Source organism: Cydia pomonella, chromosome 10 (genome assembly GCF_033807575.1).
Source record: "Cydia pomonella isolate Wapato2018A chromosome 10, ilCydPomo1, whole genome shotgun sequence".
Taxonomy (NCBI): Eukaryota; Metazoa; Arthropoda; class Insecta; order Lepidoptera; family Tortricidae; genus Cydia; species Cydia pomonella.
The window spans coordinates 9892961-9918013 of NC_084712.1; the positions used below are offsets into that span (position 1 = coordinate 9892961).

At 41.5% G+C, this 25053-nt stretch overlaps 1 protein-coding gene across 9 annotated transcripts; it reads left to right on the forward strand.

Moving 5' to 3' along the window:
- Window positions 1–544: 544 nt before the first annotated feature.
- On the forward strand, window positions 545–24625 carry LOC133522055 (protein Gawky). 9 transcript variants are annotated; one of them, XM_061857237.1, is made up of 15 exons: window positions 558–1026; window positions 1896–1994; window positions 2270–3287; window positions 4937–5035; window positions 7099–7221; window positions 7743–7912; window positions 7987–9260; window positions 9378–9534; window positions 10437–10559; window positions 11269–11403; window positions 12056–12207; window positions 13281–13416; window positions 13837–14166; window positions 14442–14561; window positions 15818–24625. In XM_061857237.1, exons 3-15 carry the CDS (start codon window positions 2501–2503, stop codon window positions 16073–16075), a joined length of 3864 nt encoding a protein of 1287 aa, XP_061713221.1. In that variant the 5' UTR covers window positions 558–1026; window positions 1896–1994; window positions 2270–2500; the 3' UTR covers window positions 16076–24625. The 9 variants fall into 9 exon arrangements, with proteins under 9 accessions (XP_061713224.1, XP_061713223.1, XP_061713221.1 ...); XM_061857241.1 differs by having other exon boundaries at window positions 2916–3287; window positions 4934–5035; XM_061857238.1 differs by having other exon boundaries at window positions 560–1026; window positions 4934–5035; window positions 13846–14166.
- The last annotated feature ends 428 nt before the right edge of the window (window positions 24626–25053 follow it).

The window sequence follows — 25053 nt, forward strand, 5'->3', positions numbered from 1 at the left end:
GTTCGCCTTTCACCGAGACCTCTAGTACCTCCACAATCATGCATTCAGCTTAGCTCCAAGAAGTACCTAAGCCTAAGACCTAAGCTTAAAGTTTTTTGAAAAAGTTTTGTAATCATTGTTATAGGTATTGTTTAAAAAAATAATTGAATCAAGGACTTTTTTCTGATTTTATAACTAAAAAAATATTACTTTTAGCTTATTGTAGATATACCTACTAGGTATTATGTATCTTATAGATAATTGTAGATAAGTACTATTTAAAATTGCACCTTTTGTTAGGTACTTATACCTAACTTGTTTTATTACTTAGGTATTTTATTCATTATGTATACATGTAATTTTCTAAGGACATAAGTAGTTAAATAATAGATGTAATTTTAATTATTTTTCACGACTTTTAATATACATAATTTTTTAAAGATATTATTTATTTAATCATTATTGCACAGTGCACAGGAGGTACATGAAGGTACAAATGGTGGACTCGGTGGACTTAATGCCTTTCTATATATCTATTAAATCATTATCTAATAAGATGAAATGAATAAGTTACACCCGTGGAGTAGGTAGTAGGTACAACCTATAGCAGATTGATGTTCTGTTTTTCGTATACATACACAACATAAAAGTATTAAGTAGTTATACGTTCGTATATAGGTATATTGCTTGATTGTATTCGCACGATAATGCGCCTATAGCTATAGAAGAGCAAGACACAGTATGTAAGTACCTTTTAGTATAGATAGGTATGTAGATAATAGGTACAACTGTATCATGTACATATATGCTTAGGAAGCTATAGCTATACAGCAAATTGCTATTATCCGACCATGATAAAACGTCCTGACGTTCTATGTTTTACAATGCCTTCAACAGATCTCTTAAATTAATCGCGTGTCCCGCTCATCGTGCGAACCCCAATCGACGACGAAATCATTCCATCCAGCCGTCGAAGCTGTTTTCTCGGGGGGTTTAAAACAGTGTTTTTGTGTAAATCTCTAGTGCCAACAAGTACACAAAACGAAGGTATGCCTTGAAAAATCGAAATCTTTCAGAAATTGTGAACATTATAGTCGTCAATTGCTTTTGGCATTTATGGCATCGCTTTCTCAAGCGTATCTTCTGTCCCGCTTCAGTGAATGGAAACCTAGCATAATGTTTAATTTTCCGTCTCATTCTAGTAATATAACACCGTTGTGCTCGGTCGTGTCACGTAAGAATTTTTTTGTATTTTTGCTAGCAGTAAAAATTCTAAGTGATACTTTATTGTGATCAGTTCAATAGTGTGTTTGTTTTCACGTAATGATGTTTTGTTTTAAATATACTATTCCCATCGTTTCTTATAGATCGTGCTAACTTTCACTCTAGATATAGATAGATATAAGCACTGTGGATGTTATAGCTACATAGATACAGTACAGGTATAACATCGAGTCGCAGAGTCTCAAGGCCGAAATACACAAATATCTATGTTATATATATGGGAAAAGAACAATAGTGTTGAAGAGGAGAGGATCTTACGAAGACGTAAATCATGAAATTCTGATAAGTTTTTTATCTGGTGAGCAATCTTGATCTTTATGGTCACAAGTACACAGGCTTCCATTTGTCGAATGGCGTATTAGCTAGTAAGGTACCTAGCTGCCGTTTGATATCAAATCCAGTGCTTGATTTTAGTAGTAAAGTGTAGGATAGCTTCTTATCGCGCTCGAATGCTCGTCGCGACGTAAATAAAGTTCATATTGGTTGGCACAAGAACCTCAATCCGTAATATTGTTTTATTAGTCCTTGAGATAACCTCAAATTTTGTCGTACAAGAAGAAAAAACTCCGTGATTTTTAGGAGTGTTTTCGGAGTTTCTCAGTAATGAGATTGGTTTTTTGTGCTTCCTACAGATAATCTGAACGTCGAGCTGACTGCGAAGCTGCTCTAAAGGATCTGCCGAGCCCGCATTATCTGTGATATACAGCTCAGCCTCTCGTCCGTCCTATAAGGTGCGTTAATAAATAATCAAATTTTATACTTTATTTCTCGGTTGCAGAAAACGAAGTTGGTCTGATAACGCCTATTTGATTAAATTTGAATACAATGCCTGAAAGCGGCATATCATTTTGATACTTAACAGTTTAGATTAAATTAAATTCAATTATTTCATTTAGCAGCAGGTTTTCTAAAGCTGGTAGAAATAGTTGTATTTGTACGTCATTGCCGTCATTGAGCTCTTGTTGAGCCGAGAGATGGCATTGTGCTGACTTGATGTGTTTTATAGGGCTGGGCCACTCGGGGCTAGAGGCGAGTCCGCAGCAGCTTCAAGCGGTGATCTCACCTGCCCTCTGCCACAGAGGCACTAAACACTGCTACCTGCTTATTGACTGCATCACTACGAACCATTGTTACTTAGTCTATAATTGAAACAATATGCAATCTGTGAAAATAAGTATAATTCTAGGTGGATATTGTAGAAAATTATTCTATTAAGGGTATTTATGATAATTGTCTGATGTCTAATGTTTCTGTAATATTATGTGTTCCACATCTAATTAAGGATAATTGTTACTCCAATATTTATACTGTTACCGAACCAATGCAATGTAAAATCTCCACCCCAATGCTGGTGGCGAACACAAATAAATTTGGTGCTTTAAAGCGAGTCGAAGAAAAGAATGAGAGTCAGCGAGTTAGTGTAAAAATGGTAGATAATAATATTTATAATGTAGAGTTTGTTGATAGTATCCAACAAAACCAAATGATTGGCGATACGCCTAACTACTGCATTCCTTTAACGATTAACGCCATAACAGTCCAGGGTATCTCATACAGTGACCCGTATTTCAGTAGCTTTAACTTAAAGTATAAGATGGCGTTTGGAGCGCCCAAGTATATGAACAAGTCTGATTACGCTTTTAAATCTTCAGTTTGTATTATACGAGATGAGCCTTGCATGGATAACACGCAACTACTAAACGAAAAGTCTGCTCATATGATATGCAAAACGAAAACTCGAATGATAAATAATGACGAGAAGTCGATAAGGATAAACCATGACAATAATGTATCGGAGGTCGATGTAACACCAAACTCTCAGTCTGCCTTGAAGACTTTTGCTAACGGTGATCTCACATTGGACGCGATGTTGGAGTTGATGAGGAACGAGGACGTTACCAAAGCCAAGATGGGCGAGATGGACAGCTGGGGCGTGCCACGGAGGATGCGCCTCTGCGGCGGCGGCGAGAGCTCGCTCAACGCCGCCTCCGGCTGGGGCAGCCCGCCCGCTTCCAATAATAACGGTAAGTCTCTTTGAATAACTGGAGGGCGTGTTTAGACTAGGTTGACTGTCTTATTCAGCAGTTGACGGCTTGTGCTTATAGTATGTATTTAGGACTCGCGCGCGCTCTTTACCTCGGTTAGCTCAAATTATATTCTATGGGTTAAATTCATAATAATTAGCTGAGTTATTAATTCTGTCAAGCTATGTTCTAATGTGGCTTCATTAAAACGAATGCAGTATGATACCTTTTGGTATAGTCCTTTACGCACACTAGCGTCCCCTCCCGTCCCTCCTGACGACAATCCCCCCTTTTAGCGTGATATTGCGTCTTGGTTGCCGATTTTTCTTTTCATTTTTGTGAAAAGCATAAACACTTACGAAAAAAGTGTAAATGTAAGAAATAACAAAAAAGGTTTTATGCAATTTTTTGGTAAGCAATACCATATATTCATTGTTAAAGTTCAATATAACATAGTACTGAAAGAAATCTTATAGGGAGAATCAGCTTGTTCAATGGCTAAATTTTGTCGAAGTTCATCTAGCTATAACATGAAAATGGTGTGACATAAAAAAAATGAATATAACCGTTTTTATTAAGTATTTAATAAGGATTGTTTCTTTCATTGAAACTTTTGTAGGGGGGGGGGGGGGGGGGAGAGAGGACGCTACTGTGCGTAAAGCACCTAAAATAATATGTTTTTCAAAAAGTCTGTTGATTGTGTCTGGTGCTACCACACCTAAGATTTTTTATTTCCCGTCAGAGTTATGTTAAAGTTAAGCTTAGCTACGAAAAAAGTATTTTTAAATAACAAGTATATTATAAACATTCTTAGCTATGCAGCTTAGCACCTCTGGTGGAAAATGAGCTTAATTATTTTGACATTGTTTATCATTAAACTCCATTTCTCAGCCAACTGGCACACTCCAACTTAATAAACATAAAATTCATTACGACAGACATGTTGATTTGGCCTCAAAATGAGGCTCGGCGTTAGCATAATAATGAGGGATACAGTCTGAAATATTTGATCCTAAAATAAACAATCTCGAGTTACTATATAAATATAATTTTCCTGCAACAGTGTTATTGATTGTATTGCTATTGTTGCATTGTGTTGACGCGGCGGAATGTGCGGAAACGGAGTCGGCATCGTTTGAGGTATACAAACTGCGAAACCAAAGGGGCGGCTGTGATATCGTATCTTGTAAACATCATCCGATAGAGTCCTTTCAGAGACATCCTTATTTTTTTGAAACAAATTACAACAGTTCGAACACGAGGTTCGAGGAAGCAAAATGTCACCCCACTTGCTTCGCGCTAGATATCGAAGCACCGCACCACATCCTTCCGCTTCTTCAGGGTCGACTCCACGGTCTTCGTGTTCAAACTGTAGTTGTTTAACCTAGTCTCACCCTGGGTGAGTCTATTGAGAAACTAGCTTTGTCCTAGTGAAGCTATATACATAAACAAAATTACAGAACAAAGCCATAATTTCGCATACCGATCAAAAGTGTTTTCAGATAGGGCATAGGTGAGTATTTGATTACAAAATAAATCTGATGGTAAATAACAATGGGTTCAACATATATCATACTTAGAAAATACCTATTAACTCTTGTTTTAAACGGTTTTTTACAAGTGTCCATTGTCTTTTTCATCGGCAGCAGGCAACTGGGGTGGCAACTCCAGCAGCAACCAAGCCAACAACGCCACGAACAACCAGCAATGGAACGCCGCGCAGCGCCCGCCCACCTCTCAAGCAGACAGTAAGTACCAAGGAAATGTGACGTTTTGGCATCAGTAATCGACCTACCTAATTATGTAATTGATGGTAATTAAATTAAACCTGTACCGGGACCTCGTAATTACCATACATTGTTTCCCCCTTAATGAATGAAATAAATGCCTTTTTATACCAAACTCGCTACAGGCCGCGACTTCGTTTGCTAAGAACTCGTAAAAATACACTACCAAATAAGTTTAAAATGTTTTCACTCTTAACAAAAAAATATGCTAGTATGAAAAAATATCTATGGATTAGTGATCGATTATCTGCTAATTGACTTTTCAAGTCTTTCGATAATCGATTTTCGATCTGTTTTCGTATCGATTTACTTGCCATACTATTTTTAGGTTTCCAAAGTGAACTATGAACCCTTATAGTTTCGCCATGTCCGTCTGTTTGTTCGTGTCCATCCGTGGCTTGGCCCGTGATCGTTAGTGCTAGAAAGCTGCAATTTGGCATGGATACATAAATCGTGCATGGCAATAGAACGGTAAAATAAAAACTAGACATATTTTTAGGGTACCTTACCTGCCATACAAAATGTTTTTTTGTTCGTTTTAACCCAATGATATGGAGTATCGTTGGATTCGTTGGATAGGTCTTTTAAAACGAACACGAACGGGTCTTTAAGAACCATTTTTTTATAAAGTGAATTGTTTAGGAAATAATCGCTCCGAATGAAAAAAAACCGGCCAAGTGCGAGTCGGACTCGCGCACGAAGGGTTCCGTACTATTTTACTATTTATAAAAACGGCAAAAAAAAAATGTTTGTTGTATGGGAGCCTCCCTTGAATATTTATTTTATTCTGTTTTTAGTATTTAATTGTTATAGAGGCAACAGAAATAAATCAACTGTGAAAATTTCAACTGTCTAGCTATTCACGGTTCATGAGATACAGCCTGGTTACAGACGGACGGACAGCGAAGTCTCAGTAATAGGGTCGCGTTTGACCCTTTGGGTACGGAACCCTAACAATGTGCCCCCCCTTCTAACTTTTGAACCAAGAGTCCAAAAATTATCTCTTCTCTTCTTCCTCGTGTTGTCCCAGCATTTTGCCACGGCTCATGGGAGCCTGGGTTCCGCTTGGCAACTAATTCCGAGACTTGGCGTAGGCACAAATTTTTACGAAAGCGACTGCCATCTGACCTTCCAACCCAGGGGGTAAACTAGGCCTTATTGGGATTAGCCCGGTTTCCTCACAATGTTTTCCTTCACCGAAAAGCGATTGGTAAATATCAAATGATATTTCGTACGTAAGTTCCGAAAAACTCTTTGGTACGAGCCGGGGTTTGAACCCGCGACCTCCGGATTGCAAGTCGCACGCTCTTACCGCTGGCCACCAGCGCTCTCGAGGGGTAAAAAAAAAAAAAACTTTCTTAGTAAAAAGACGTACAAAGCGCTGCGAAGGTACTCCCTTATGCTTGTTATGTGTACTCCATCAGCCACATACACGACTATGGAGTCGTGGTCGGTATGAATGAATTCATGAATTCATTATTTCTCCATGCAATTTCGCAGATCACTGTACATGATATTAATAGCCCTCGTTTAGCCTATTCTGTCAGAATGGTAACTACGACGGAACCCTACATTACATATACATATTATTATTATTCATTTCATAAAATCTGTATTGCTAAGTCCTACTTGGAATACTCGAATCACAAATTTATTTGAAATAAATAAATTAAAAGAAAACGAATGACAATAGCAATTAAATAAGGAATGGTTGTTTTTTTTTAACTATAACCTTTAATTGAGAATGAAATGTGTTTCCCTTATGCTTCTATCTACCAACAATTAATAATAGACTAGAATGGAAGTATGAATAAATTTTTTGTAATTACCATATAAAATAAAACCCATTCAAATAGGGCCTCAAGTCTTACTTAATAGTAAGAATAAACTTATCGTTTTCCGTAGAGATCGAATAGGCTGCGCATAGCAATAAATAAGTAATATCAAAGGCCATAAAACATCGCATGGTTACTGGCGAGCTTGCAAATCGTTCCACGTGCATTGATAAGAGATTTTCGTTGCAGTGAATAGCAACAAGGGTAACGCCCAGATGCCACCGACCAGCGCTGCCTCCCAGAGTTGGCAGAGCAGTCCCCCCAACATGCCAAATGCACAGCCAAACAATAATGGTGCGCCTCCAAGCAATGGTTAGTCGCATACCGATCGAATTGTTTAGTACAGGTGCTCTTGAACAATACATACAAACATGTAGTCATTGTCTGACGTTTTCATTGAATGACTCTCAGCTATAAAACTCTCAACGATTTACACTGACTAGGAATGATATCAGAATGGTAAACATTCCTGTAATTCAAGCGACACAGTAGGATAAGTTCGTCTCACTCTGTAATTCTATGAAATTGTAGCATCAACTACATCTCCCAAACAACTTTTTGTTGTGACGATGCGCGGTCAAGGTCAAAGTAAAAAGGATGATATTCTAAATAATTTTTATTGGTTCACTTAGTAGTATAAATTGATTAAACATTTGAATATAGGAAGGTATTCCACTGGCTATTTGGGGGATATTCCATGTTTAGGCAAGCTAGAAACAAACATCTATCTATTACTTAAAGTAGTTCCACCTTGGAATGATGGAGAAAATAGGACCAAACTAAAATTATACTATGTTAGGTAATAATATTTATTTTATTTTTTGTTTGAATAGGCACAAACCCCAACAACGGGAACAACGGCGGCAACTCTCCTAACTCGGCCGCCCCCAACATGCCGCCCCCCGCCAACGGTAACGGGACATCGAATACAACGTCTTCCGCTAAGATAGAACAACTCAACTCCATGAGGGAGGCGCTGTTCAGCCAGGACGGCTGGGGCGGTGTAAGTAACTTCAACCGAGTTGAATGTCGTAATTCTTTCAGAAACATGTAATCACAAATCTATTTCTTTCACAGCAACACGTAAACCAAGATACGAATTGGGACGTGCCTGGATCACCAGAGCCCGGATCGAAGGTGGAGCCCACCGCCGGCGGCCCGCCCGCTTGGAAACCGAACGTCAATAATGGCGCCTTCCTCGGCACAGACCTCTGGGAGGCCAACCTGAGGAACGGCGGCCAACCACCGCCGCAGCCCGCCGCTAAGACGCCATGGGGACACACTCCCACGACCAACATCGGGGGCACCTGGGGCGAGGACGACGACGCCGCCGAGTCCGCTAACGTGTGGACCGGGCCGCCGCCGCCGCAGCAATGGCCCGCCGGCCCGCCGCAGCACGCGCAGCAGTGGGGCGTGCCCAAGAAGGACGACTGGAACGCGTGGGGCGAGCCCCACCGGCCCGCCGACCCGCGCCTCGAGCATCGCGCGCCCGACCCGCGCCAGCCGCCCGCCGACCCGCGCCAGCACGACCTGCGCGGCGGCATCTCCGGCCGCCTCAACGGCGAGATGTGGAGCCAGCACCACCAGCACGGGCCCGCCAACAAGGTCATGCCCTCCGGCGTCAACCAGTGGGGCGCGCAGGGGCCCAAGGACTCGATGAAGGGCTCCGGCTGGGAGGAGCCGTCTCCCCCGGCCGCGCGCCGCGCGCCGACCGGCTTCGACGACGGCACGTCGCTGTGGGCGCAGCGCGGCGGCATGGGCATGGCCGGCCGCGGCGCGCCCGCCGGCCCGCAGCCGCCGCAGCGCATCCCGCCCACTCCCACCAAGCCCGACGGCGTGTGGGGCGCCCACGGCCAGCGCAACGGCAGCTGGGAGGACCCGCACACGCCCGCCTGGCCCGACCGCGACGTGCCCGCCTGGCCGGACGCGGCCAACCCGGGCCTGTGGCCCGTTCCGAAGCCGAAGCCGAACCCCGGCGGCGGCTGGCCCGAGGACATCGGCGAGTGGCCCGGCCCGAAGCCGCCGCAGGGCGGCGGGCCGCTCGGCAAGCAGATCCCGAAGGAGATGCTGTGGAACAGCAAACAGTTCCGATTCCTGGTCGAGATGGGTTTCAAGAAGGAGGACGCGGAGGCGGCGCTGCGCCGCAGCGACATGAACGCCGAGGAAGCGTTGGAGATACTGGCGGCGCCGCGGGACGGCTGGCGCCGCGACGAGCACTTCGGCGGCCACCACGGCGGGCCCTTCCAGCCGCCGCCCGCCGTGCCGCCCGTCAGCGCGGCCGTCGTGCAGAAGCTGCTCAACCAGCCGCCGCCCCAGGCTCTGCATCATCATCAGTCCTACAATCCTAATAGGTACTATTATTTTTAACGAGTACCGAATATTTTTGAGATATGGGTTTATTGCAAGTTACATTTTTCTTTTGTTTATTGTTCGAATTTTATACTTGTCTAACTTGTTTCGTGTGACAGTGGAACTGCCAACAGTGGACAGCCGAGCACGGCGCAGTTGCGCATGCTGGTGCAGCAGATTCAGATGGCGGTGTCGGCCGGCTACCTTAACCACCAGATCCTCAACCAGCCGCTCGCGCCGCAGACCCTCGTGCTACTCAACCAGCTGCTGCAGCAGGTATATGTTGTATTTGTGCAACATATGAAACTCACGTTCTAATGGGTCACGTTTAAATCAAGTTATGAATTTCACACAAGTCGCGGGCGGAAGTCGTAAAGGGATTTCCTGACTTTTTAGACGTGTTTTTCGTCCATTGCATTAATTTAGAGACATTGAATAAATAAATATGTATGATAATAAAGTTTCTAAAATCCTAACGGTGAAGGCCTAATTTTCTTATGTTAGAAAATTTTTAGTCCGAATCACGATGTTAAAACTTCATTATGCACGCAATTCTCGTTTGTAGGTCGTAAAGTACCTACTCACCCCATGCTGTACCTTACGGAGCGGAGAAATTGTGTACCCAACCGAGCAGTCTTTTTCCGCTTCATAAACTTGTTTACGCGATCATTGCTGTTGCAAAGGGATAATTTGTGATTGGTATTGTTAGAAATCAGTCAATGATAATGATAACGCAGAACTGTCGAGAACTCAAATTCGCAAAAGATGCTCAAAAGATACTATAGTTAACCTTTAACAAAGATAATTGTGATATTACCAATATATTATATCGACAAAATGTATAAACACAACATTACAAGTAATCTTTATTAGATACATCACATACAATAGAAATAAAAGAAAAACAGAACTTTGAACATTTGCTATTTAACATTACAACAAATTAAAGAAGATGAACAACTGCAAGTGTTGTGTTGTTAGAGTCCGTCTAGCTTTGCACCTCCTTTGAAGTGTCAAAGTGCACAAGTGTGAGAAAAACACTTCATAGAAATTGGCTTTATGCTTAGATATCTATACTCTGTTTATTGCTAAACTGTGGAAGTGTAAGATTAGTTTAGTCCAACTCTATTGACATTGTAATTTGTGAAAAAAGGAACATTAAGTTTTTTTTTGTGCAGATCAAAGTATTGCAGCAGTTGGTGCAGCAGCACACGCTCGCCATATCGAAGGCTAACTCGTCTCTCGCACTGCAGTACTCGGTGCAGATTACTAAGGCTAAACAGCAGATCACTGCTTTGCAAGTAAGTTCTGTTTTCACAATCAATATCTACATATTGTATTTTCACCTAAACACTTTATCACCTTTAATTTCACCTGGAGAAATGTGGACTTATTTTTGGACCAAATTTATTGCTATTTTAAAATCGTACAAAATACTGGACGCGGACTTAGGAGCTACTACATGCATTATGAATTAAGAATAAGTTCTATTTCATGAAATATTTTTTTTTTACTAATACGAAAGCGTTTATGGACAGAAAAAGTCGCGAGAATTTCTCTTTATGTCACAAGATTATTCTTGTCCAAATAATCATAAACATTTTTCAAGTGCCTCTTACGGCTGAGAGACATAACGGCACGCACTGAGGTTATTTTCTTAAAGCTCTACATGTGGGGTTTGCACCTATGTCTGAGTGTGTCTCTTCAAGAAAAGTTATGACGTCAATGTAAGAGTAATATGGAACTACCGCGATTCCACGGGCATTAGTAATGAACTTTAAAGGGCCGTCACAATAGATCCCTGCTTGGTCGACGTGGCACTCAAAGGCCCGCAACACCCCAATAATAAGAGTAATATGGAAAAATTCGACAAATACGCAAAATTTGATAGTGTAATAGACATGGATTGTCGCATAAGCAAACGGCCTAAAGTCACTTTGTCTCAGACCGCAAAATGCCTGGTCACTGACCATCAAAATTGTTCGTACAACGGTACTTTTGTTGTGACAGAACCAGATTGCGACGCAGCAGGCGTTGTACATGAAGCAGCAGGCGGGCGGCGACCTGTTCAAGCAGGGCCCGGACCCTATGTCGCAGCTGCAGAACAACTTCGGCAACATGGATATCGCCAAGGACTCGCAGGCCGTGAGTACATTTCGATTTTATTATTAGACACACTTTTAAATATCTTAAAAGGGTCACTTAGACTGTTGGGCTTAGTGTGTGTTGGGTTGTCTGGAAGAGATCGCTTTCTAGCGATAGGACCGCCTGTTGCTACCTGGTTCTATTTTCCTTTAAAATTTTTTTGTAGTTTTATGTATATAAAATGTATAATTTTTGGTGCAATAAAGAATATTTACTTACTTAGTGTATTTTAAGTCGAATCATGTCGAGCAATTTTTGACTTAAAATACGTGAGTGACCTGTTCTAATATATTTAATATGTCTGTGTATCTCGCAAACGTAACACACTGATTAACATATTTGGATATACTTTGGGTTTAAAATCTACATCTCACTGTATCAACAAAATTGGACAGTTTCCTGCTTGTTTAATCGAGAAAACATTGAATTTTGTTGAAAGATAGATGTAGCTGGACCAATAAGTAAATTGATAGGTCGTTGATGGTCATCCAGGTAGGGCGCCAGCAGCACGTTTAAGCCCTGCTATGTCGAGTTTTTTAATGTTGCATTTTTGTTGTAGTCGTAAATGGTAGATGGGGAACAAACGATTATCAACAGCTTGTTAGATTTGCAAAATTGTATGAATAACGCCATGAATGTTTATCTGTATCAGGCGTACGGCGCGGGCCAGCAGTCGCGCCTGAACCAGTGGAAGCTGCCGTCGCTGGACAAGGACGGCGAGGGCACGGACTTCCCGCGCGCACCCGGCGCCGCCAAGTCCACCACCAGCCCGCAGCTCAACCAGCTCGGCCTGCAGCCCGACCCGTGAGTATATGTCGCCCTGAACCAGGGGAAGCTGTCGTCGCTGGACAAGGACGGCGAGGGCACAGACTTCCCGCGCGCACCCGGCGCCGCCAAGTCCACCACCAGCCCGCAGCTCAACCAGCTCGGCCTGCAGCCCGACCCGTGAGTATATGTCGCCCTGAACCAGGGGAAGCTGCCGTCGCTGGACAAGGACGGCGAGGGCACAGACTTCCCGCGCGCACCCGGCGCCGCCAAGTCCACCACCAGCCCGCAGCTCAACCAGCTCGGCCTGCAGCCCGACCCGTGAGTATATGTCGCCCTGAACCAGGGGAAGCTGCTGTCGCTGGACAAGGACGGCGAGGGCACGGACTTCCCGCGCGCACCCGGCGCCGCCAAGTCCACCACCAGCCCGCAGCTCAACCAGCTCGGCCTGCAGCCCAACCAGCTCGGCCTGCAGCCCGACCCGTGAATATAATGTTTATCCAAGTATGCAACTTTAGTACTTAGGTTTTCGATGGTATATGATGAGGAGAACAGTTACTGTCAGAATCATCTGGAAGTTAATTTAGTTTTAAAAGGGTTTTTCCTTTTTCCAATTTTTATTTATGTTTGAGCCCCTAGCGTCGTGCCCAATTTGACGTTTATCGTAACCCTATCTTACGGTAATTAATTCAATAAGGTATTCAAAATATTGCTAAATAAAGTTACTCGTAGAATCAAGTGAAATAGAATGTCTACATGTAGCCAAATGAAAATTGTTTATAGAAAACTCCAATCGAAACTTAAATAATGTATGGAATTGATGATGTAGCCCAGGGCTATAACCGCGAAAATCGAAGTTCGTCAATTGCGGGCAATATTCTCTGTCACTCTAATTACGTGTTAGTGAGAGTAAAAGAGAAAAATCCCCGCAATTTGCGAATTACGGTTTTCGCGGTAGGCCCCCAGGTCCCCTATTACTGATTGCGCAGATGGGTTACGATACTATAAGGATTCATCTTACAGTTTTGATTTTTAAGTATTCTCATAGCACTTGTGTACCACTACATATTGGGATTCTTTCCGCGAAGTAAATGCATTGTGTTCGTGTACAGCACATGGACGGTGGGGCGCGGCGAGGGCTGGGGCGAGGCGGACGTGGCGGACGGCAAGGACGCGTGGCCGCAGCACCCGCAGCACCAGCCCGTGTTCGACATGGTGCCCGAGTTCGAGCCCGGCAAGCCCTGGAAGGTCGGTGTCCGCGGTGCCGCTCTCTCCACTCCCGCATCTAACCCCTCTCATTTTCTTTAGATAAAAATATTCAGTTTTGAATGTATGATAACTAACAAAACACTTGTTTTAAAAATACTTCCTTATTTTATGATTTTATGACATTAAATTAAAATTTTTAAGTGAAAAGGGTAACTTTGTAATTCTCATAAAGTTTAATAATTAATCTGTTGAATATAATTGGTAATAATTCTTCTTTTCTTTATTGGTATACATAAATCCTGATATTATAATGCGGGGGTGTGAATCATACCATAGCTTAAAATGTTCTTAAAAGTTTGAGCTTGTTTTATAGAGACATCCCTTCAACCAGTCCTAAAACTAGTCTAACAATTACCGCTACAAAAAGTTCCTTTTGACCTACAACTATAACGAATACAGGGCAACCAGATCAAAAACGTAGAGGACGACCCGTCGATGACGCCCGGGTCCGTGGTGCGGTCGCCGCTGTCGCTCACGGCCATCAAGGACTCGGACATGCTGGGCGGCAAGACGTCGCCGCCGGGCGGCGGCGAGCGCTCGCTGTCGTCGTCCACGTGGAGCTACGCGCCGCCCGCCGCCGGCAAGGACGCCTGGGCCAAGCCGCGCGCCGCGCCGCCGCCCGGCCTCAACAAGGCCTGGCCGCAGCACCACGTGCAGCAGCCGCCGCGCAACAACGTGCCCTCCTGGCAGGCCTCCACGTGGCTGCTGCTCAAGAATCTTACCGCGCAGGTGACGAACACATACAAACTTTTTATTGCGAGACTTATACTAGTACTGAACGATACCTTCGTAAATTAGAACTTGCTTGCGAACTCGATGAAAGTGAACAAGCGGTGCGACATCAATACTGTACAGTAGGTATGGTTTGCATTCCTTTATCTTCAAAATGGGATCACTGTATTTGTCCCAACTTGGCAAAATATAGCGCAAGTTTTACTTAAATGTATAGAGAGAATAAAAAATAACTTAAAACATTTATTCTATTGTATATGTTGTTGAAACAGATCGACGGATCGACGCTGAAGACTCTGTGCGTGCAGCACGGACCGCTGCAGAACTTCCACCTGTACTTGAACCAGGGACTCGCGCTCGCGCGCTACTCTACTCGCGAAGAGGCAGCTAAAGTGAGTACTATTACGAACTTAGTAACAGTTCCATCTTGTGATGGTCAATAACAGATCTATATAAATGAGAGATGAGAGATGTTTTGGTCATTGAAACATTGACTTCATTTGACATAATTAGATTATATTTTGCTATTGGACATTGGATAATCAACTACACCTGCGGATTATTTGTCCTGTGGAAATTTGATTTTATAAATCATATTAGAAAGGTGTTGATCCTTATGATCCTGCTTGGCGCCAATGAGAACTCAAAGCATAAGAACGTCACCAAAAATATTCCGATTGAATTTCAATTATTATTTACGGGCCTTAGTACTCTTAACTGTTGACTTGTGACCGTTTCGGAAGCGTGTTTCCGGCGACGTTCCGGAAGTGGATCGGGAGTAAGCGGTAAGTACCGAAAGAGTAGCGAATCCGTCACACGTCGATTATACGCGCACGTGATTTATATACATTGTGCAACGAGGCGGGTAAGAAACATTTTGGATACGAGGGTAGTAATTGTCGACAGCCGTAGGCTGGAGGGAATTAAAGACCCGAATTTGCAATATTCTTACCCTCGGATTTACACAATGTTTTTCATCACTCTTGCAAAGAAAAAACGAAATTTTAAGCAAAATAATTCTTAAATATGGTAACATATGAAACATTGGTCCGCCATTTTGTAATTTCTTGACAGGTTAGGCAACAAAGGCACAGACAAATTCGGCATTCGGCCACGATTGAAAATTATGTAAAAATATTTTAAATGGCTATTGAATTAATCAAATTAAATAATTTTAAACAAACAAAAATATTAAATAATAAACGTAAGTATTTAAAAAATTAAATTCATTTATGCTACATGGTTTGTATGAATAAGTGACATAGTTTAAAAAAAAAGCTATTACTCCCTGGGGAGTTATTGCTTTTTTTTCACAATCTATAACTCCCGCGGGAACATGATAGGCCTTTGTCCTTCAGTACACCTGCATGAAAAAAGATCTTTTTCAAGCAAGTGTGATGAAAATGTTCTAATGTTTTATTCAAACTGAACTGTCGAATACTCGCTTACAAATCGGCAGTGTGTGAAAGTCGAATTCTTTAACCGCACATCATGAACATTCTAAAGACCAAAATCTGATTGGTTCGATTGATATTTTGCCTAAAAAACCCTTACATTATTTATCAGACTAAGAATTTCTATCCTTAATTAAAATAAATAGGTCCGATGATAAAGTGGAACTATAGCTATAACATGGATTGTCGCACAGGCTCAGATGGCGCTGAACAATTGCGTGCTGAGCAACACGACGATCTTCGCGGAGTCGCCGGCCGAGTCGGAGGTGCAGATGATCCTGCAGCACCTGGGCTCGGGCGGCGGCGGCGCGTGGCGCGGCGGCGGCGGCGGCGGCGGCAAGGACTGGGCCGGCTTCCCCGGCCTGTGGCCCGACCAGCACGAGCAGCGCGCCACGCCGTCCTCGCTCAACTCCTTCCTGCCGCCCGACCTGCTGGGCGGCGAGTCCATCTAGGCGCCCTCACATGCCTAGTGGTTGTAATTACGCTTCTCGTCCCCCGGGACGGACTAATCGCCTAGTCACATCGCGCGGGCCGCGTCGCGCCGCGGTGCTCGTCGCGCCGCGACGCGCCCGCGGTAGCCAACTGTCCACAATACTATTATCTACTGTGTTGTAAGTGTTCATGTAGATTATTTAGTGTACATAAGAATTATACATATACAACGGCAGACATATAATGTATCGACGGTTATACCTGTATGAAGTATATATAGGATAGGGTCGCGGGGGCTCGGTCCCCTTACCAAATAGAGCTAGGCATGGAGTAGAGTAGTTGCGTCGCGGGCTACCTCAGTCACTCGTCCCGTGGCCTTATTTTAGTGTGTATTTATTTTGTTGCGCTCGAGGGCTGTTGCTGTTTCGCCCGTCGAGATGTTTCGTTCCGAGTTTCTTTCGTGTTTTTACTTCTCGTTTTATATACTGATCGTATTTTAATTATTTATTCGGTTTCGAATTCTCACTCGCGATGAGCCTTTGTTTTCCATTAGTGATATTTTTATTCAGCAATAAATGAGTAAGTGCATTTCGCAGACTAACAAACGTTTTATAATTAGTTCGTAATTTTTATAAAGATAACAAAATTTGCAATTGATGAGATTCGAAGTGCATTCTTGTAGTGGTAAATTCCTTTTAAGCCGTATAGTCTGAGACGGAAATGATAGCCACGTACGCGAGAGCGAGCGACGCCGACGCTGGCCGCCTGGCGGGCCCGGCCGTGCCGACGGACGCCGGATGACGGACGCCGGATGACGGACGCCGGATGACGGACGACGGCTGACGGCCGGGCGGCGCGCTCCTTGCAATCCAGTAATCCTGTGATGTAAAGTATCTTGCCTAATGTAAGGATAATCTATTTTGTTGGAGAGTATCAGAGTAGAGCCGCCGGCGGCGGTCGGCCTCCGCCGATGCTACTGTTTCCCCAAATTTTTTCCAGTATTTGTGATTCAAGTGCCACTTTATGTTTAATATATGAAACGATTATCTAGATTATACGATTAATGTAAGGGTAACCTAATATATTAAATTGAAAATTGTTTTATCATTTTATATTACATACATTTGTGAGAAGTGTTATAAAGTACTATAATTGACAGTAATTTAAAATATTACACTTTTGTGTACCTATAGGTAAGAATAAAGTTCTAACTTAAATTTAGCCATATCAATATCTATTTAATAAAAGATTTGTGGTATTTTCTATAGGCTCAATTTGAACGTTATTCAAAGTGACATATGCTTTAGATATTCTGTTAATAATATATTGTAGCAGTAGGCGTCTCGGTATTACATCATTGTAGGTATAAGATTACACTTAAGTCCTATCGTAGGTTTCGGTAAGCATACTATTGATATTTTACGGCAACGATCGCACGTGTAAATGTTCGTTATCATAAAGTTTATTTACATTTTTATTTACTTTTAATTTATTGATGGTGTGCCACAGAGATACTCTGCCAAAATATATCATTACCAATACGTTACGGGACAGCCAAGTCGCGAGGCGGATGCCCCGACCGCCCGAGGCGGACGCCCGGCCGCCCGAGACGGACCCACCACGCTTTACGATCCCGACCTACGATCACAAAAGCGAATGACTATAATATAATAAATAATGTACATTATCTATTCTATTTCGAGCATCTTCCAGTGATCTTACGATTAAACATAACGATTGTAGCGCTAAGTTAGGTGTAAGTAAAGCTGTACCTTGTCGAGCCGCACGCTCGAGAACTCTTTCACAAATTAATGAAGTAAGTTAGGAGGCGCTTGGACCTGTAGTAGTTTAGTGTTAAATGTGTTGATGTGTGATGTGTTCATATTGGAAACGATCAGCATTTCTCATTAAATAGACTACCTATACTTACCCTACGCGGCCAAGGGCGAGAGCCCCGCCGCGAGCTCGGTGTGACGCGGAGTTCTATTTTTTACTGACAGTACAAGTAAAGTAACACCAATATAATTTAACATTTTTTTAAGTATAGCTTTCGTTTTAAGCCCCTTCGGGTGACTATCGCGAAATTATTTTTTTTGCTATCGATACAAATTGAATGTCGGCTCGGAGGGGCCGATACTATGACAATGTCATGACGTTTAATGTTAGGTGCCAAAGAGTGAGTATCAAAGATAAGTAAGAGGTGTCTGGGACGATTGGTTTGCATCTCTTCGTTTAGTGACAATCTTCCAAATCGTTTTGAAATTATTTTTGCGGTACGGGTAATCGATCTGATGTTCCTATCTCGGCGCGTCCGCGCAACCAACAGATCAGCGTCAATTCTATTGTCGTAAAGCTCAATTTAAGTGATCAACGTGTTCTTTTTAACAGTTTATTGAAGTAATAACTAAATTTAAATAATTATTATTTAACAGAAATTGTTCTGTCCAACGTCTACACCAATTCGAAATGCCTCAATCGCAATAGTTTCCTGGTGCATATGTGAATTTTTATAATACAGCAATAAATGTCATAATTATAATTTTTATAAAACGTTTTCCATTTTAAAGTTAGATAAAGCCAATAACGGAAAGTATAACGTTCCAGTGCCCTGTAGAATACGTTGTCCATAGACTTAGACGAAAGAAGTCATGCCTTGAAAATGTTTAGTCAGTTAAAAAGTTATCAGTACTTAATAATGGGTATAATATTGTAATGAAACATTATAAGTGTAGGGGCGTCGGTATAGTGGTGTTAGGTGTCGGTATAAGCCGCGAGTACGGCACGCCGGGCGGCTCGGCCGCCGAGGCTGCCTCGGCGGCCGCACGCGGCACTCGCCCTACTGTCACTGAGAAACAATATACAGGAGTGGCGGGACGCATAACACGCACTATGTAAGCTGGTCGTGGTCGCCTGACCCGCAAACCGGCTGTGCCTATTTGGCGTCCCCCGCTCGTTTTGCACATCTTGCCCCACAGACGTCAGAAGCATCGCGTCAACGGGGTTTAAGTATGTGCCAGTGGCAACAGGGACGCGAGCGGCCCCATGAGTGGAGTGCCGGCGGCAGCTAGGTTGTGAGACGCGGCCCGCGGCGCGCCGCGTCACTTGAATCTCCTCTCGGTTCAATGACTGCATCATTATTTCCTGCACACGATTGCGTCACGTGCAATTTTAGTATATGTTAATTATTATGTTGTTGTATATTTATACTTAAACCTATACTGTAATATGTGTATATTGTGAAATTATATTCTTAAAAGATTTAATACGCTTCACGCTTTCACTTTTAAAAACATTTTTTCGTGACTCGTTTCTGTTATTTAGAATAAATTTACGTACCTAAAAGTAATTATAATAATTATCATAGGTAAGAGATGTAAGAAAAAAAAAACAAAAAAAGAAAAAAAAAAGAAAAAAAAGAAGCAATTAAAAGAAACCAATGATTGTGCCTCAATGAACTGTGGTACGTTACCGTAACCGATGGCAGGTGTAAACTTTTCCTTGGAGAGAAATATAATGAATTGTGCGTTCGGCGCAAGAGCCGGGCGGTAGGTCAGACCCGGCCCGGCCCGGCCCGGTCCGGTCCGGCACGGCTCGGCTCGGCTCGGCTCGGCTCGGCTCGGCTCGGCTCGGCTCGGCCGCGCTGCAGTCGATACTCGGCCACGGCCGCGGGGCCCGTGCCCTCGCCTTGTGTAATCATTAATGAGCTTAGCTATGTTTTACTTTTATCGTAAGTGTTATGTCATCAATCAACATCTAATAGTTATATATATATTTTATATAAAACCTATGTGTAAATATTTTTATCTATTTATTTATTTGTTTTTCATGAAGTTTACCCGAATTAATAAGTAAGTAATTTTTTTTCGAGTCGGTTTCTTTTTAATTTTAGTCTAGCGTCTGTCTCTCGTGTGGAATGTGAATCCAAAATTTGCGTCTATTCCATAACACTATGCCAAAGTCTATGTGTAATTGCCATTTGAAACATAACGACCACTAACTTTCTTAGATAGTCCCGCGTAGATCTCTATCATCACAATATACTGTATGATCGTACAAAACGGAGCCCGCTCGCGGGCGTCTCCAAGCTGCTCTGGTATTATTTTAGCTCAAGTATTCAATAGTAGTTTGCTCATAATATTGTTGTTAATTTTTATGTTTATCTCTTAATTAGTGCTTTTAAAATTCTTGTAATATTTTGTAATCTCCGATGTTAGGTCTTAATTATAAGGAACCGTTATCGAGAGTTGTGTTTGGCGAATATCACATACCGCTTGATTGCGTGTCAGACCGCTGTCACCTGTTGCCGAGCGCCGCGCTGCTTGCCAGTTGCATAAGTTTTATTATGGTTTCCACATAGGACAACCTTTTGTCTCTAGAGAATATATATTTACATTTTGCTAAGTCAACGTTGCCTTAATTATTCGGCCAATACTCATGAATTTACAATCTAATTTTTAATCTTACCTGTAGATTAAAATAATAGTATAATGGTGCGGCAAGCGGCTGAGCGTGGAATCGGTGTTTTGACGAATTTTTGACTAACTCGGCAAATATGTGTAACACGCATCTCGAAGGGACCAAATATGTGTGCGGTCGTTCATTCTACAAAAAATCCTGCCTGAGCATTAATTTGGTGACATCTAAAAGACAAACATTTTTTCCATAATGTTAAATACTTACGTTTTTCCGAGCGCATAAAATCTCTTGTTAATGAATACTTACTGTAACGTAACTTTATTATAGTGATAGTGTACAATATTCAGAAGGGCCTTTTTAATTTGATAAGGTTAAAGTTTTGCTTGTTGTCTTTATTTATTTATATATAAATATTTTTGTACGTTAGGGCGTTCGTCGTCGGGTCGTCCCGGTCCCGATCAATAGAAGCACATTAGTGATATCTACTTGTAAAACTAGTCTTCCTTGTTTGACGTTACGGCACGCGGAGGCGAGGCGCGCGAGAGGCAATCATTCCTCTAGTCTTGTTATGTGGTGCGATTACATAAGAGATAGATACCAAATATAAAATAACGAAGGCTTTGACATACGTAGTGTTAGCGCTAATGTTAGAGGCCCGAGCAGCTTGGAAAGGAACACGTTACAAGGGAATGGTTGGCTAGTATTATTATATGCATTTATTTCTCTTTTGTCATAGTCACTCAAGCATATATTTAATTATTGATTGAGCTAACGCCTACATTTGGAATATCAAGAGTTTATTTAGGATGTTTAATATTTTACATTTTAGTGTTTAAATATCTAAAATTTACCTTAATTATAGTGAATGGATTTTTGTATTATTGGTATATAGCTGTAAGAAAAAGGGTGTTCTTGATAAACACTAACAACTGATTAATACAAAAAAAAATGTACTGAGTGACTTTACGTGTAACAGAGGGCCATTGATAAAAAAATGTTGACTAAGCTAAATTCTCTTTAATGTGGTAATTTAACTTGAATGTGATTGCTGAGAATATTTTTAACTGCTATATGTATAGTTGTAGATCGATAAGTCGCCATTATCTGTTAGTTCCCCGAGCGGTCCTTATATTTGTGTAGCGTTGGATGTCCCACGAGCGGATCGTTGTATATATGTACCGCGTGCGGCCAACCCCCCACCACCAGTTAATTGATGCAGTAGACTCCAGTTGCTGCTCGCTAACTACACAACACTGCTTCTCTAGTCTCTCGCATTCAAATATCGCTTTAAATAAGCTTTTGTTATCGAGCATAATTATCAATCATATCCTATATGAAACTAGTTTATATTCGTATTATTCTTTCATTAGATCTCTGTTGTACCTGTGTGAAATTGTTTATATTCAATCATTTGTACTCTAAAGAACTGTGCTGGTCTCGACTTGACGTCGTATTAGAATACGTACGTGCTCGCAGTTCATACCGCGCAAGTTCCACTGCTGCACCCAGACTCGTACTTGAATCGGCGTCGACAATACTCTGCGCTCGTTATTTAGTCACTTTTGTACCTTGATTGTACTTGAATAATAAACCTATGTAAGTGAGGAACGACTAATCCAATTCTGAAAATATACTTAATTTAAATTTTGACAGACTGATAGCTGTGATTAAGAAAATATTTTTAATATTATCCAGTGAGTCGGATGAAATATTTATTTTATTAGAGGTTTCCTACTGCCAGCGACCCGTATGTAGGTGACGAGACAACCGCTTCGTATTTTTCTGCGTGCATTATACGAGTGGATGACTGCCTACGTCGTACAAAGACGAACAAGCTAACCTAGTAATCACCCACCACGTGTAAAGTAGCTATCCCAATGTGTGTATCAAAGAGAACTACTCGTAAGTGAATGTTCATGACATCCACCGGCCTCGCCCGTCGTGAGCACACGCGGCGCGCCGGAGACTGATATTCCTAGTGTCAATACCACCGATGTCAACTGAAATTTGTTTTTCCTAAATATCTTTGAACGTTGCATATCTACTACATTTCTAATTCGAATTAATTTTGTTCCATTCATATCCGTAATTCCCATGGTATGCGTTAAGTTTGATATTGAAATCCTTGTGTTATAATAATGAGTACTAAATCGAATGCCTTGTAGTGAGTGACACTCTTAAAGTAATGATTGGCGTTGTTTTTATAATAAAAGTATATATTTTTCGGTACCACCTTTGAGTTAAAGTACAATGTAGTTGTAAACTTGTCTCAATGACGTATTCATCGTAAGGATATCAGCTGTAACTAAGGATAAGTTAGAGTAGACCTAGCTCGGTCTCCTCTCGCGTGCATCTACTAAACATTGATACCCTATGTATTGGAACACTTACTAAATTTACGTCATAATTATAATATCAATAGGCTTACAATAGGAGATTTTTTCTGTGCAAATCTCTGTGATGGGAAAATTTATTCTAAAGATCTAGTATTAGCTGAAAATGAAACAGTTTCATGGTAACTTTTAAAGTTAAACTTATCAGTCTTTTCGCGCAAAAGGTTGTGTATTATTTTTATGTAGTACAAATGTGTTCGCAATTTGATTGCTGCTCTAGTGTTCCTTATGTTCTTATTCGAATTAACTATTTTGGGTATTTATTTGAACCTTGTATTCTCGTGTCTAAAATTGATTAACTCAATTAATATCGTAATATATTGAGGCATGCGTAAGGATGTTCGAATAGTAAGTGTTAGTAATGGCTGCCTTATTTAGTAATACTTTTAATCTATACTGTACACCATCCATCCTGAATGTTCCGCAGGGGACAGCACGTACCAAATAATAGAGTAGCGGCGTCGTCGCGGCTGCGGCCAGCCACGTTCCGTCTTAATACCTCATGCATAACCTCACCTAGTGTCCTATATCAGACTTATTTATCGACTCTCCGTACTTATCACGAGCACTGCACTGTTATTTGGTACACACTCATATTACTAACCTCTCTTAAGTTAATTTAAGGCGTCTATTATCATCATCAAACTTATCAGCGTAATGAGTAGTTGATGTATTTTACTGTTATTTTTCTGGGACTACCTAAAAGCAATGTATTTTACAAACAAAGCAGGAGAACAATAATTATTATGTAAGTGTAACAGTTAGTGAATTTAAGTGTGCTATTTTCCATTCCAGAACTCAACGATATCAATGTTCTTGTAATACTTATGTTCGGGTTTTAAAAAGATGTTATTATTATGTGTAATTAAACTAAACCTTATGTGATTGAAATGCAATGTTTAGAAGTATTTTATTCTTTATTTTTTACCATTAATAATAGTTAGTAGAGATCTATTTGAGAGTCTAATGTATCAATTATTTGTAAAGTTGGCTGTAACTAATTAGAAGTTACAATAAGTAGAAATATTTTAATATAAAAACATTTGGAGCAAATTTTATGTAGATGACAAAATAGTTGTTTTGAGCATTATGTGAAGTGTTGTATCGTATCGTATCGTTAGCGCAATGTGTACGCACAAGGCCGGGGCGGCGCCGGCGCCGGCGCCGGGCCGCTGCAGCCGCCACGCGCAGGCGCGCGCCGCCGCTCGCCCCGCCCCGCGCCGCTCCTCGACCGTACCCTCGACTGTCACTGCACAGCACTGGTAGACTAATTCAGTTATTGCGTAAGGATATTTTTCTTACATTTCATAAGAGTAACATTTATAGTATAGGCAATAAATAATATTTAACAAAAAGTCCCTATGTAATCGAACTGACGACAGAAACGCATGTTATATTTGTGGCCTCTTTATAAATAAGATCTAAGTTACATGTTAAAAGAAAATTAATTTTGCTATGCACAGAAATGATACTCAATTAATTGCCAAAAAGTTATATGTATATTCATAGTTCAACAATATTTCTTTTGGGCATATTTACTTTGAATTTATGCAAGACGTAGATTATGATTAAGTAGGTTGTAGATTAATATGTAGAGTGAATGCATATATAATATATCTATATATTTAAAATAAGGTGAATTTGAGATGTATCAATTTCTTGTATTGTTCATAAGTTTAGATAATAAATGGGTTTAGCCATACTTCGGCTGGTTTGTATGTTATATGATTAATTGTAAAAAATATAAAAAATCAATAAAAATGCGTGGTTTTATTTTCTTCCTCACCGAAATCGGTCCTATTCCTTTAATCCGAAGTAGTTTGAATCGTATAGGTTCTTACTTCTTATATCTAAGTATGTATAGGTTATAAGTACAGCAATAAATTGATTTAACCTTTTCGCCGCCAGTGACTTGATATAAAGTCAGTACATTTCGTGCCCCACACTCCACGATATCATATCAAGTCGTGGTTTTGGTCTTAGACCGCGGGTCAGGAGCATATTTCGTCAGTCATCGCCTCCCGGCTGATACTTTGTCAGATGATAGTTTATGCTGTACATATTAAACTAAAATAACCGTCAGCCTGTTCTATCGCGGTGGAATGACCATCAGCTGTAAAATGAACATGTAAATGATATGCGCCTTACCAATTTATGTGCGGCAAAATATGCGTAATGTAATGTGTAAA